Source organism: Numida meleagris, chromosome 15, assembly GCF_002078875.1.
Source record: "Numida meleagris isolate 19003 breed g44 Domestic line chromosome 15, NumMel1.0, whole genome shotgun sequence".
Classification (NCBI taxonomy): Eukaryota; Metazoa; Chordata; class Aves; order Galliformes; family Numididae; genus Numida; species Numida meleagris.
The window spans coordinates 19,167-32,920 of NC_034423.1; the positions used below are offsets into that span (position 1 = coordinate 19,167).

A 13,754-nucleotide genomic window follows, 5' to 3' on the forward strand; every position below is an offset into this window, starting at 1 on the left:
GGGGGGCGCTGCCGGAGTTCGAATTGCGCGCCGCGAAGTGACGTCACGTCCGGTTACCGCGGACAGCCAAGGAGGGCGCTCCGCCTCCCCGAGCCGCTCTGCGCCGTTGGAGGGCCGACTCTGTGGTGGCTCGGAGGACTGTGGGGTTATTGAACCCGTTCTGATCCCATTTCACTCCAGTATGACCGCAGTTGGGCCCGTTGTGATCTGATTTGACCCAGTGTGATCCCTGCTTGTTTCAACAGAGTTCCAGCTGCTTCCACTCAACCCTAGCAACTCTCAGTTTCTCCTAACACAATTCCTGTTGATCCCAACATGGTTCCAGTCAACACTAGTTTATTCCCAGTTGATCCCAACTGATCCGACAGTGGTGCCAGCTGACCCCAAAAATGGTCCAGTTGGTCCAGTTGCACCCAGCATGCTCCTAGTGGCTCCCAGCTGGCTCCCAGTCACTCCTGGTGGCTCCCAGTGGCTCACAGCTGGCAGCCCAGTTGGCTCAGGCGGGTGCGGAACTCCTGGAGTTGGGTGCAGTGACCCCGCAGCCGTGTGGCCCTACAGCGTCCAGCGGATGGCACCTCCTCCACCCACGACTGGGGGCCCAGCAGGAACTGGGGGCTGGGAATGGGGACAGGGTCGGGGACATAGGGTTAGGAACACTGGGATATTGGACATGGGGTCACAAGTACACAGGGACATGAGAGCATAGGGACATGAGGACATGGGGGTATGGGGACATGAGGCACAGCCCATTCTCACCGCCCCTCAGGGTCCTGCGTCCCCCCGTTGCCCCCCATCACCAGGTAGATGTTGTGGGGTTGCAGGCGCAGTGCGCAGCTCTTCCGCACCAGCAGCCGCCTCCGCTCCCCGGGGGCCGCTGTAGTGTCCTGCCCTGCACCAGTACACACCAGTATGAACCCTCCAAGCTTTCCCACTACCACCCAGTATACTCTCATATTGTTCTGGTAAGGCTGAGAGACCCCCCTAGCACAGCCCAATGCTACCCTAGTATGGCCAAATATACCCCAGCTCCCCCTTCTCAATCCGCAATCTCTCCCAGTGCTCCCAGTATACCCATTCAGTCTCTACCAGAGTTCCCAGTCCACCCAGTCTCAATTTCCAGCCCTTCCCAGTCCCTCCCAGTCCTTCACAGTACTCTCTGCCTCTCCCAGTGCTTCCACTCTCACCTTCCAGTTCCTCCCAGTGCCCTCAGTCTCACCTCCAAGCAGCACCTCCTTGATTTCCGTCTCAAACCCCACAAAAGCCCCAATCTCACTCTGGGACAGCACCCGAACCACCAGCGCTGGGGGTCAAAGGGGGCATGGGGTCAAAGGGATCATGGAGATCATAGAGATTATGGGGTCACAGGGGTTATTGTATCAGAGGAGTCATGGGAGCCAGGGGACATCATAGGGCAGCTGTGGGGTTCTTGGGGTCAGAGGGACAATTGGGGTAGAGAGAGCAAACAACAGGATCCTAGTGAATGCTTCTGGGGTTTGGGGGTCACTTGAGGGGTACAATGTGCAGTTGTAGGGCTCAGTGGCAGCAGATGCGATTTAGGGCAGTTGGGGGTTCGGGATGCAGCCAATTTGGGGTCAGCAGGTTTGAGGTGCAGCGATTTGTGGTCTCACCGTAGTCCACGCGGGGGCTGTAGCAGGCGAAGTCGTGGCGGTCATCAGCCGTCACCTCCTGTGTCCTCCTCTGAGCATGGGGACACCCCCCTGGGGATCCCCAACATCAATAGGGTCCCCCAACATCATCAGGGACCCAAAACACAAGGTTCTTGGTGTGAGTTCCCTCCATGTCCTGCATGTCCCTCCCCCATCTTCCCCCATGTTTCACGAACCCCATCATTTCACCCCAAGATCCTCAAAAGTTGGGTGGAGGGTGTGGGGAGTCACTGGGATGGCGTCCCCAAAGCTGTGGGGTGATGGGATCAGGGATATTGGGTGGTACTTGGGATTGAGGTCCCAGAAGTGGGGTCACAGTGGGGGTCACTGGATGGGGGTCCCACATATGGGGTCACAGTGGAGTCCCACCTTGGGCGCATTCACAGATTTTGGGGGAGCACAGTGTGGCGATGGAGCTGCTCCGTAGGGGGGCGTTGTAGAAGACAGTGCAGCGCTGCCCTGGATGGGGCAGGGAGGAGTCAGATCAGCCACGCCTCCTCCAGTGGCCACACCCACCAAGACTCCACCTATTTTAGGCCCCACCCACTGAAGACCCCGCCCACCGGGCTCATAGTAGTCATAGATGACAGCCATCGCCGGCTGCATGTAGCCCACAGCCACGTCCTGGGTGGCCCCAAAACTGAGACACTGCCGCTCAAGGGGGACCTGGGGACAGGGACAGGAATGAGGACACATGGGGGAACACAGGGATATGTGGGGAGAATGGGATATGGTATGGGGACACAGGGACATGGGGGATATGGGATCATGGGGCCATTGAGGTTATAGGGTGACACAGGGGGACACACCTCGTCCAGGTACAGCACCAGCCGGTTCCCATCCAGCTCGTAGTGACTGATCCAGTGATCCACCACGTCCCGCAGCTGTTGTGGGGACAGCGGCACCCAGGTACATCCCCACCCCAACACCCCGCATCCAAACTACCCAACACCCAGCAGTCCCAGCATCTCAGTACTCCAACCCAACAGCTCCACTTCAACATCCTCACACCCCAACACCCTCAAACCCAACTCTCCAACCCCAACAACCCCAACGCAACGTTCCAACACCCCAATAGCCCCATATCCCATGACTCCAACCCCAACATTCTGCCACCCCAACAACTCCAACACCCCCAACCCCCCCATGTCCCCCAAGTCCCCCTGGGCCCCTACCTTGTCCAGGTCAGTCCTATGGGGTGAGAAGCCACTGAGCAGAGAGATCTCCACCACCACCATTCCTGTTAGTGCCACCCCTGGGCTCCGCCTACAACAGGCCCCGCCCCTCAGCAGGAAGCCCCGCCCATGAGGGGGTCCACCAAAATCCCAGCAAAATGGGAAATCCCACCTTTGGGCAGGCTCTCCCTACACAATGCAGGAGGAACAGGAAGTCCCACCCCAGATAGGGGGCAAAAGAGGAAGTCCCGCCCTCAGGGACAGGAAGTCCCGCCCCTCACCAGAAGCAGACCAGGAAGGCCACCTCGTGGGCGGGGTCATCCGTGCTGCGGCGTCGCCGCTTCCGGGCATCCCACAGGGACATGGGGCTGAGCGGGGCGGGGCCGTCTGCAGGTCCCTCCCCTTCAACAGGCTCCGCCCCTTCCACGGGCACCGCCCTTTCTGTAGGCTCCTCCCCCTCTTTAGGCTCCGCCTCCTCATAGTCCTCATAGTTCTCATAGTCCTCATCTGCAGGGGGTTGGGATATGCAAAACAGAGCCGAGGCCACGCCCCCCGTGAGCAGAAGGGGGCGTGGCATTGTAGGGGGGGCATTGTGGGCGGGGCCTCACCGTGGTACAGGATGGGGCCGGTGATGGCCACCTCCAGGTGCAGCGCCCGGCACGTGGCGTTGGGGGGAGACAGCAGGCGGAACTGGCGCAGCACCTGGGGACAGCGAGGGGACAGCGTGACACTGTGATGGGACAGCAGGGGGACACTGTGACAGCAGGAGGGGACACCACGAGGGGAGGTTGTGAGGGGACACCGGCTCCTGGAGGTGACACCGATGTCCATGCAGCCACCCACCGTCAGGGTCCCTTCGCCGTGTCCCTCCACCTGCACTGTCACTGGGCTGCCCAGAGGCACCTGGGGGACATGGGGACAGAGTGAGGACACAGGGACCCCAAAGCCCCATGTCCATCACGTCCTGCCACGTCCCCCCACATCTCCTGTGTCCTCATGTCCCCCAGTGTCCTACCATGTCCCCAGTATCTTCATGTCCCCAACATCCTACCAGGTCCAGACACGTCTCCTATGTCCTCATGTCCCACCTCGTCCCCATGTCCTGCCATGTCCCCACCTGCAGCTCCTGCTCCAGCGGCTCCAGCCCCGGCTTCAGCGTCACCCGAGTGCCACCAGCCCTCCCCCGGGCGCCCCCCGGCCAGGAGAGCCCCAGGTTCAGCCCCGATGTTCTCCCTCGGCCCCACTGCAGCCACATCTGGGCCAGCGCCTCCAGGGCCACCAACGTGTCCTGCGGGAACACCAAGCGGGCTGGGGACACAGCCACCAAAGGGGACCCCGGGGACCAGGTCACCCCCACCCTGAGGCACCCGGGGGGCCAGGGACCCCCGCCCACCTGCGTGGAGTGGAAGCCGCCGCCGTAGTTGCTCTGCTGTCGGAGCCACCGTGCCGCCCTCCCAGCCCCGGCGATGTCACGGCTCTGCAGCAGCGCCAGGAGCGCGTACCCCGTTGCCTCCACCGTGGCCGCGGGGCCACCAGACGGCCAGAAATTCGCACGGCCACCTGCCCGGGAACGGGGTCATGTGGGTCATTGGGGTCATGGGGGTCATGGGGGGTCCTGGGCACCCAGAGTGAGTGCGGAGAATGAATTTGAAGAGTAACATGACGAAGAAGAATTTGAAGTAGAATCATTCTGAAGAGGAATTAATCACAAGAACGAAATTGAAGGAGAGTGCATCTGAAGAACAGTTTGGAGAAGAATCAGTTTGAAGTAGAACGAATCTGAGGAATTTGAACAAGAATTAATTTTAAGAGGAATTAATTGGAAGAACAAAACTGAAGAAGAATTTGAAGAAGAATGAATGTGAAGGAGAGTAATTTGAACATGAACGAATTTGAAGAATATGAAGAAGAATTTGAGGAAGAAGAAAACTGAAGAATTTGAATGAGAGTGAATTTGAAGAAGGGGACAGAGGTGTCTGGGTGCCACCACCCCATGGTGACAGAGGTGTCCAGGTGCCCCCGCCCCACGCGGACGCACCATGGGCGCTCCGGGCCATGCGCCGCAGACGTTGCACCGCCGGGTGCGGCCCCGGGGGAGCGGTGTCCACCAGTGCCAGCGCGTAGGACGTGATGGCCGTCCCGTATGTCCCCAACCGTTCCACGCGGCCCCGCAGGAACGTGGAGGCCCGGGACAGGGATTTGTCCTGTGGCAGTGGGACACGGAGCGTGGGGACACGAAGAGACATGGGGGATACTGGGGGACATGGACATAGGGACATGGGGGACACTAGGGGACGTGGGGACATATAGGGACAGGGGAACAAAGAGGGATGAGGGAACACTGGGGGACAGGGGGACAAAGAGGGATGAGGGGACACTGGGGGACATGGGGACATATGGGAACATGGGGGATAGTGGTGAATGAGAGATGGGGGAACACTGGGGGGACATAGTGGGGTATGGGGACATATAGGGGATGTGGGAACTTGGGGGATGGGGACACAAGGCAGGATATGGGGGCACAAGACACACAGGAATATGGGGACCAAGACACAGGGATGGGGACACGGGGCGCACCAGGAGGGGCAGCTCGGGGCTGTCCGGGGGCAGCAGCGTGCGGGCGCCGTGGAGGGCCACCACCACGAAGGCCGTCAGCGACACGGTGGCCTCTGGGCCGGGGTCCGCCACACCGCCCTGGGGACATGGGGACACGTGGGTGACACAGTGTCACGTGGGGACAGTCTGCTGGGACCTTCGGGGGACACTGCACACAGCACAGTGACATGGGGACACTGCACACAGCACAGCGATGCGTCACCCACCTGCATCTCGCGGTGCACCACGGCCCTGTGCTCCAAGAAGGCGCCGTCTGGGCGCTGCTGCCCCAGCACCCACCGCAGGGAAGCAGCGGGGCCACTGGCGGCCACTGGCAAATAGGGCCGGGACAGGGCCAGCACGCGCAGCACCAGCGCCGTCAGCCTGTGTCAGGGCACCGTGTCACCGTGTGCCTGTGTCCCCGTGTCCCCAAATCCCCATGGCCCCACGTCTCATGTCCCTGTGATGTCCTCACATCCCCATATCCCCATACTCCAACATCCCCATGTTCCCGCATTGTCCCCACATCCCCTCGCTGTCCCCATGTCCCAGTGTTGTCCCAACATCCCCACACCATCCCCGCTCCCCTCACCAGGTGCTGCTGTCCCGGTGCAGCCAGGCCCCGTAGGAGCCGTCACTTTTGCGGAAGCTCTGCACCCGCTCGAAGCCTGTGGGGACACGGGGACATCAGTGACCACTGGGGACATCACGGACACTTTCACCTCATCCCCTACACAGCACTGTACCCCCATAGGGCACTGTGCCTCCACATGGAGCACTGTGCACCCCATTGCAAATGCCATAGAGAAATGCAATCCATAGAGAAGAAATGCAAACCCTCAGAGTAATGCAAATCCCGTAGAGTAATGCAAACCCCACAGAGAAATGCATGCCCCACTGCATTATCCCATAAAGCACTGCGCATCCTTTGGAGCACTGCACACCCCGTAAAGCATTGCCCACTCCATAAAGCACAGCCCACCCCGTAGCCCGCCCCATAGCTCACCCCGCTGCAGGGTTCTGAGGCCTCGCTGCCGGTGCCCGGGGGGCAGCTGTCCCCACCCTTCGCTCTCATCCAGGAACCGCAGAGCGGCAGCGGTGGGCGCCATTGCCATCAGCGACTGCTCCCCACAGCCCCGGGGGGAGCGCAGCAGAGAGTCCCCCACCCCCAGAGCGCCCTGCAGCGCCCAGCCCGGCACCCGGCCTGGGACAGGAGACAGCAGGGACAGGGGGACATGGGGACGGTGTGGGGACAGGGGGATGGTGTGGGGATGGGAGGAGAGCGAGGGCACGGGGATACGGGGTCATGGGGGTATGGGGATATGGGACATGGGGACATGGGGATAGGATTTGGAACGGGCATGGGGACGTGGATGGGGATGAGCAGGGGCACATGGGGACATTGGGACACCCATGGGGGTGTGCAGAGGGGCACACATCGGGGGACACGGGGTTGTACACAGGGGATGTGGGGATGTAATAAGGACATGAGGACATCCACGGGACACGCACAGGGATACGTGGGGACACAGCCACACATATGGGTATGGGGACAAAGGGACAGAGAGATGATCAGGGCTGGACATCAATGTCCCCAACAAATGTCCTCCCATGTCCCCATGTCCCCTGTGCCCACCACCACATCCCCACCCCCATGTCCCCACCCTGTGTCCCCCTGTCCCCACACACCACTGACGCGGATGCTCATGCTGAAGTCCCCGTCGGGGACGATCTCGGCGGGGACGTCCCCCGGCAGCTCCAGGCTCCGGCCCTGCTTATCTGTAGGGACAGCACATCACGGGGTCTGGCCCCATATCCCCAGTGTCCCTGCTGTCCCCTGGACCTCGCACCCACCGTCTGTGTCCAGGACGTAGGTGGTCTCCTCCAGGTGCAGCTCTCCCTCGGGCTGCGGGAATGGGTGACACCGGTGTCCCCAAGAGCAGGGCCACCAAGGACATGGGGACACAGTGCCCATGAGGGAACAACTACAGTGCCCAGGGCCATCAAGGACCCCGTGTCCCCAAACTCCAAGAGGACCAACATGTCCAGGGCCACCGTGGACACAGGGAGATGGTGTCCGTGAACCTCAAAGTGACAGCCCCAGTACCCAGGGCCACCAGAGACCCAACAGGACAGCAATGTCCAGGAGGTCACGAGGCTTAGGGGACCCCAGAGGTGACCAGGTGACCGGAGGGGACCCCAGTGATCTCACCTCGACGTGCAGGACACGGGTGATGCGGTCCCCCAGCCCCCATGGCCCACGGGCGGTGATGGTGATGGGAATGTCCCCAGGGTGGAGGGCCACCAGGGTGAGGGGTGCAGCCACTGCCCGCCCCGGGGGCAGCTCTAGCTTCTGGGGGGCCCCGTCCAGCGCCGCACACACTCCCTCCACCGCGGACAGTGTCACCGTCACCTGCGTCACCATCACTGTCACATGATGCCAGCGGACTATGAAGCAGCCATGGGACAGTGGGGGGCTATGGGACAGAGGGGTACAAAGGGGGTATCTGTGGGGCAGAGGGGGATATCTGAGGAGCAGGGGGTACCTACTGGAAGGAAAGGGGGATCTATGGGGCACGGGGAATTATCTACAGGGCACAAAGAAGGTATCTATGGGGCAAGGCGTATCTGTTGGAGGAAAAGGGGTATGTATGGTGCAGCAGGGCAAGTATGGAGCACAGGGGTATCTATGGGGCAGACAGGTTATCTACTGGAAGCAAAGGGGGGGGAAAGAGGTATCTTTGGGGTGCCTATGGGGTGCATATGGGGTCTCCATAGGGCTTACGTTGATGCTGCGGGGCAGCCTGCTGTGGATGAGGGGCTGCAGCTGCAGCTGCTCTCGGGGGCGGACGCTGGGGGGCAGCCGAAGCGCCACGCGCACGTCCTGCGTCACCGTCACCCGCTGCGGCTCCGCCACGCACAGCCCTGCCAGGACCTCGTCACCGTGGGGCAGTGTGGGGACACCGTGGGGACACAGGGATATTCCGGGGGGAGGGGGGAAGGGGGAACATGGGGACACCATAGGAACTTGGGGACATGGGGACAACAGGGGAACATGGGGACAAAGGGCAGCCCAGTCACTACAGAGTGACAGGGACAGAACGAAGAGGTGACACGGGGACACCATAGGGGACGGGGACATGGAGGGGAAAGATGACCAATAGGGAAGGGGACACCACGATGGGGATGTCAGGGGGACACTGCAGGGCCACTGAGGTGGGTGGTGACACTCACCGTGCCCAGGGACAATGGCGACCGCCTGAATCTCCCACGTAGTGATGGAGTCAGGGAGCAGCACCGAGAGCCTGGGGACATGGGGGCAAGTGGACATGGGGACATGGGGACACAGGAACATGGGGACACAGGGACATAGGTAAATGGGGATATGGGGCCATGGGGATATGGGGACACAGGGACACACGGGGACACACCGTGCGGTGCCGGTGACACGGACACGTCGCCACAGCCAGCTCTCAGGGAAGAAGCTCCGCGTGGGGATGTCCTCATCATCGTCCAGCAGCTGCTGCTCCAGCTCTGCCTCCAGCACTGCCACGGGGACAGCGGGGGACGTCCTCACATGTGGGGATCCCAGGTACGGGACGGCCCCAACCATGGGACCCCGGGCTATGGGATGTCCCCACGTGCCACCACCCATGGGGACCCCCTATCCAGACATCCCCGCACATTGTCACCCATGGGATCCCCATTTCTACAACACCCCCACGCTCCACCGCCACCCCCGGGTCACCCCTCCCCCACCCCGCTTTGGGGACCCTGGTGACACTCACCCCGTCCCAACCCCCCGTGCTGTCGCTTCCGCCGCAGGTTCTGTGCCACCGTGCAGCACTGCAGGAAGGCGTCGCGGCAGCCCCCGGCCGCCGTCACCCGCTGTCCCCGCTGGTGGCACGTGGCACGGATCGGCAGCGCCGTTGCTCCGTCCCGGCAGCAGCGCCACATCAGCGGGTTATCGCGCCACGGCCCCGCTGCGGGGACAGGGGGACACGCATGGAGGTGGCACCAGGGGACACATGGGGACAGGCCAAGGCAGAGGGGGACAAAGCATCGGGGGACAAAGATGGGGACGGGAAGAGATGGCAGATGTGGAGACGCAATGGGAACAAGGACAACGATGGCTGGGGGTGGCTGGGGGACACAGGGATGAGGTGACACGGGGACATGGGAACATGGTGACACAGAGACACAGTGACACGGAGACAAAGTGACACGGCAATGTGGTGACACAGGGACACAGTGACAGGGGGACACAGACACTGGGACACAGGGACAGACACCAGGATGCAGTGACACGGGGACATTAGGTGCTCACCCTTCTCCTCCAGCAGCTGCAGCAGCTCCAGAGAGCGCCGTTGGCGGGTGGGGCCCGGGGGGCAGTGGGGGGCTGCGGTGGGGGGACAGTCCCGTCACCATGTCCTCATATCCCCGCATCCCCAAATCTCAGTGTCCCCATATCAGTACCTCCCCATATTCCCATGTCCCCATGTCCCACCCCCCCCTCTGCCCCCCCGCCTCCCCGTGTCCCCGTCCCCACTCACCTGACTGCACTGTGGGGCTGCCACCCCGCAGCCCCAGCACGAGCCCCGCGGCCCCAAAGATCCCAGCGGCATCGGGGCCGCCCCCGGGGCTGCACCCCAAATCACTGCTGCCCAGAGCCGCCTCCACCTGGGACACAGAGCGGGGTCACCCGCTGTCCCCAAACGTCCCCAACGTGGCCACACAACCCCAATTCCTCCAGGGATCTCTAAAGGGTGGCTGGGATTTAGGGGATCCCAAGAGTTTGGGGGAGATCTCAAGGCTCTGAGCATTGGGGCTCTGGGTTTTGGGATGCGCAAGGATTTGGGTTGTCCCAAATTTGGGCGGGGGTTGGGGTCATTGAGGGTTTGAGGCTCTGGGTTTGTAGTTCTGGGGTCACTGAGTGTTTGAAGGTTTGGGGGCTTGGGGGATTTGGGGTTTGGGGATTTGGGGTTTGGGGGATTTGGGGTCACCTTGGCGGCGTTCAGGCGGTGACGTGGTTCCAGGCTCAGCACTGTGGTGTCGATGGCCCCAATGGCCACCGTGACCGGAGTCCCCGTTGTCACCGTCACCGTCAGTGGGTTCTGAGGGCGAAGGGTGGTCCCACGTGGAGGGACCTTCACCCGCACCTGCAGCCATGGATCCCAGTATGTCCCAGTACATCCCAGTGCCCCCAGTCCTAGCCCAGTCAGTCCCTCCCAGTTCTTCCCAGGCCCCCAGTACCCCCAGTCCTTCCCAATCCTCCCCAGTCCCCTGAGTTCCCCCAGTACACCCAGTCTCCCCCAGTCCTCCCAGTCCCTCCCAATCCTCCCCCAGTCCTCCCAGTCTCCCCAGCCCCCTCACCTGCTCATCGCAGCCCCCCCGCACGGCCCCCCCCCACGTGGCAGCCACCACTTGTCCCCCACTCAGGAAGAAGGCGACGACGTGGAGATATGGGGCCATGTCCGCCGTCACCGGCAGTGCCACCTCCGTCAGTGTCACCTGTGTGGCCACCGTGTGGGCCACCACCACCCGCCCGCGGGCCATTGCCTGCGGGGACACAGGGATGTGTGACACAGGGCATGGCATGCAGCACAGCGTGCATGCCTAGTGTGCAATGCACGTGCAACGTGCAAATGCACACGGGACATGCAACACGTGTGTGAAGCTGTGTGCAACGTAACACGCACCACATACGCATCCATGCAACATGGAACACGACACACAATGTGCACGCATGGCAACGTGTGTGCACAACATGCCATGCACATGCAACACGCAATGTGCGACACGGAACATGCAAGACACAACGTGCAACATGCAATGTGAAACACGGAACATAGAACACGCAACATGCAACACGCAACACAGAAGTGCAGGAGCTCACCAGGATGTGGAAGCGCTGTGGGGCAGGGGGCGGCCCCATGTGGTGCAGCTGCAGCCTCAGCACTTCCCCGGGACGGAGCGGCCCCCGGGGACCCCCCAGCACCAGGAACCGCCCCGACACCGCTGCCACTGGGGTCACCAACAGCTGCGCCCGCGCTGGGGGGACACCGCGTTGTCCTGCCTCCACCTGAGGGTCCCGCAGACACCACAGTGCATGGAACGCCCGTGTCCCATATCACACATCCCATGTCCTACATCCTATGTCCCATGTTCTATGTCCCATGCACCGTATCCCCCCTCCCACATCCCACATCCCCACGTTCCCATGGCCCGATATTGTCCCCATGTCCCCCGCCCCATGTCCCCACGTCTGTCCCCACTCACGCTCAGCTCCATCCTGGTGGCTCCTTTGGGGACATTGATGGGGACGGTGATGTCCCCGCTGTTGTCTGCCCGCAGCTCTATCAGGGGCGGCGCGGGGGCTCCGGTCACCCCCACTGTCACCCGCACGGGGACCCCCGGGGCTGCGCCGCCCCCAGCCTGCAGCACCCGGCCCTGTGGGAGCACAATAACGTGCACCACGTGTGCACCAGGGCGTGCACCGGTGCCTTACACAAGTGTGCAAGGTGGTGCAGTTGCACGCAGTAGTGTGCACAGGTGGGTATCAAGCACGCACAAGGGCTTGCATGAGTGTGCACACATATGCATTGCCTTGCACAAGTGTGCATGAGAAGGCATCACCTCGCAGAAACACACAAAAGCATGCCCTAAGCATGCACAAGGCTTTGCACAAGCATGTACACATACATCCACACCCCTTTGCACAATCATCTGCACAAAGCATGCACTGTCTCACACAAGCACAGAGAGGTGCATCTGAAGCATGCATAAGGCTTTGCACAAGCATGAACACAGCTATACCACCTTGCACAAGCATGCACAAGTGTGCCCAGGGCATGCACGTGGCCTTGCAAAAGCATGCACAAGCACGCATCTCCTCACACAAGAATGCAAGAGCATGCCCCAAGCACGCAAACGTCTGCACCCCTTTGCACGAGCACACACAGATTTGCACACGTGCTCACCAGGAGGGTGTAGGGCGCTCCGGGCACGAAGAACCGTGGGCTCTGCTGCAGCTGCAGCGTCCACTGCGACAGCACCAGCGGCACCGACTCCTCCCGCTCCACCAGCTCCCCCCCTGCGGGACACCGCCAGGCCACGCCCCCTCCTCACCACGCCACCCATCACCACGCCCACCCCGTAGCCACGCCCACTTCGGTGGACGCGCCCCCTCCGCGGCCTCACCCCCAATTCGGGATCCCAGATGCCCCAGAGATCACATGGGATCCCAAAATCCGTGAGGGACCCCAGAATTTTCCTGGAACCTTCAAACCTGAAAACCCCTTTGGAATCCCAAAGCCCCCACAGGACCCCAAAACCCTTTTAGGACCCCAAAACCCCCCGAGAGGACCTGAAATCTTTTTGTAACCCTAAAACCTATAGGGAATCCCAAAACATTCAGGATACCCTGAAACTCCCAAACCTCCAGGGAACCTCAAAAATCCCGAGAGACCCCAACAGCTCCTGGCCCCGCCCCCCTTACGAAGCCACGCCCACCTGCAGATTCGACCACGCCCACTGCCAGGCGCAGCAGCGCCCCCTGCAGGTCGGTCAGCGCCACGCCCGCCGCTTTGGCCACGCCCACCGGGGACACCTCCAGGGAGGCGTGGCCTTCCGTCACCTGGGGCGGGGCCACAAGGGGCGGGGTTAGTGGGAGGGGCGAGGTTAGTGGGAGGGGCGGGGTTATGGGAAAGGGAAGGGGTTATGGGAAAGGGGCGGGATCAAATCCCCCCATGGGTTTCGGGGTCTCACCTGGCACTGCTGCTCCAGACCCCGCAAGAAGCGACCTCCCCGGCCCCCAGCGTCCCGCAGCCCCACACGCAGCTGTGCACGGCCCCACACTGGCGCCCCATCTGGGAATCTGGGGGTCCCAAGGGTCAGTGGGGTCAGGGGAGCCCAAAGGTCAATGGGGAAAGGAGGTCCCCAGAAGTCAATAGGGTCAGCGGAAGGAATCCCAAAGGCCAATAAAGTCAAGGGGAGAGATCCCAAAGTCAGTAGGGTCAGGGTGCTCCAGAGGTCAATAGGGTTGGGGGAACCCAAAGTTTGTAGGGTCAAGGGGTGAACTCGAAGGTCATCGGGGCCACTGATTTGTGGTGTATTGGAAGGGAACTGGGGGGATTTGGGAAAGCTGGAGGGGATCTGGGAGGTTTCAGAGGAGATGGGTGGGGATTTGGGTGGGAATTTGGGGGAGACTGGGTGGGATTTGAGATTTGGGTGGGATTTAGGTAGGGATTTGGGTGGGAATTTGGGGGAGACTGGGTGGGATTTGGGATTTGGGTGGGATTTAGGTAGGGATTTGGGT

At 61.8% G+C, this 13,754-nt stretch overlaps 1 protein-coding gene across 1 annotated transcript in view; it reads right to left on the reverse strand.

Annotated features, from left to right (window-relative positions):
- Positions 320 to 13,754, reverse strand: part of LOC110406667 (complement C4-like) — a 20,446-nt gene continuing 7,011 nt past the window's right edge. Inside the window, exons 7-40 of the mRNA XM_021413459.1 lie at positions 13,205 to 13,313; positions 12,950 to 13,073; positions 12,418 to 12,530; positions 11,717 to 11,887; positions 11,334 to 11,519; positions 10,811 to 10,996; positions 10,441 to 10,596; positions 9,991 to 10,117; positions 9,765 to 9,836; positions 9,226 to 9,420; positions 8,869 to 8,983; positions 8,672 to 8,742; positions 8,223 to 8,362; positions 7,650 to 7,850; positions 7,292 to 7,343; positions 7,127 to 7,216; positions 6,444 to 6,641; positions 6,030 to 6,105; positions 5,665 to 5,821; positions 5,420 to 5,536; positions 4,881 to 5,046; positions 4,236 to 4,402; positions 3,960 to 4,130; positions 3,686 to 3,745; positions 3,451 to 3,544; positions 3,124 to 3,349; positions 2,843 to 2,933; positions 2,477 to 2,551; positions 2,231 to 2,333; positions 2,037 to 2,126; positions 1,629 to 1,718; positions 1,217 to 1,300; positions 757 to 889; positions 320 to 615 (exon numbers count right to left, since the gene is read on the reverse strand). Coding sequence (XP_021269134.1) covers positions 474 to 615; positions 757 to 889; positions 1,217 to 1,300; positions 1,629 to 1,718; positions 2,037 to 2,126; positions 2,231 to 2,333; positions 2,477 to 2,551; positions 2,843 to 2,933; positions 3,124 to 3,349; positions 3,451 to 3,544; positions 3,686 to 3,745; positions 3,960 to 4,130; positions 4,236 to 4,402; positions 4,881 to 5,046; positions 5,420 to 5,536; positions 5,665 to 5,821; positions 6,030 to 6,105; positions 6,444 to 6,641; positions 7,127 to 7,216; positions 7,292 to 7,343; positions 7,650 to 7,850; positions 8,223 to 8,362; positions 8,672 to 8,742; positions 8,869 to 8,983; positions 9,226 to 9,420; positions 9,765 to 9,836; positions 9,991 to 10,117; positions 10,441 to 10,596; positions 10,811 to 10,996; positions 11,334 to 11,519; positions 11,717 to 11,887; positions 12,418 to 12,530; positions 12,950 to 13,073; positions 13,205 to 13,313 — 4,348 coding nt within the window. The 3' untranslated portion in view covers positions 320 to 473. The remainder of the gene's footprint in view (positions 616 to 756; positions 890 to 1,216; positions 1,301 to 1,628; positions 1,719 to 2,036; positions 2,127 to 2,230; positions 2,334 to 2,476; positions 2,552 to 2,842; positions 2,934 to 3,123; positions 3,350 to 3,450; positions 3,545 to 3,685; positions 3,746 to 3,959; positions 4,131 to 4,235; positions 4,403 to 4,880; positions 5,047 to 5,419; positions 5,537 to 5,664; positions 5,822 to 6,029; positions 6,106 to 6,443; positions 6,642 to 7,126; positions 7,217 to 7,291; positions 7,344 to 7,649; positions 7,851 to 8,222; positions 8,363 to 8,671; positions 8,743 to 8,868; positions 8,984 to 9,225; positions 9,421 to 9,764; positions 9,837 to 9,990; positions 10,118 to 10,440; positions 10,597 to 10,810; positions 10,997 to 11,333; positions 11,520 to 11,716; positions 11,888 to 12,417; positions 12,531 to 12,949; positions 13,074 to 13,204; positions 13,314 to 13,754) is intronic.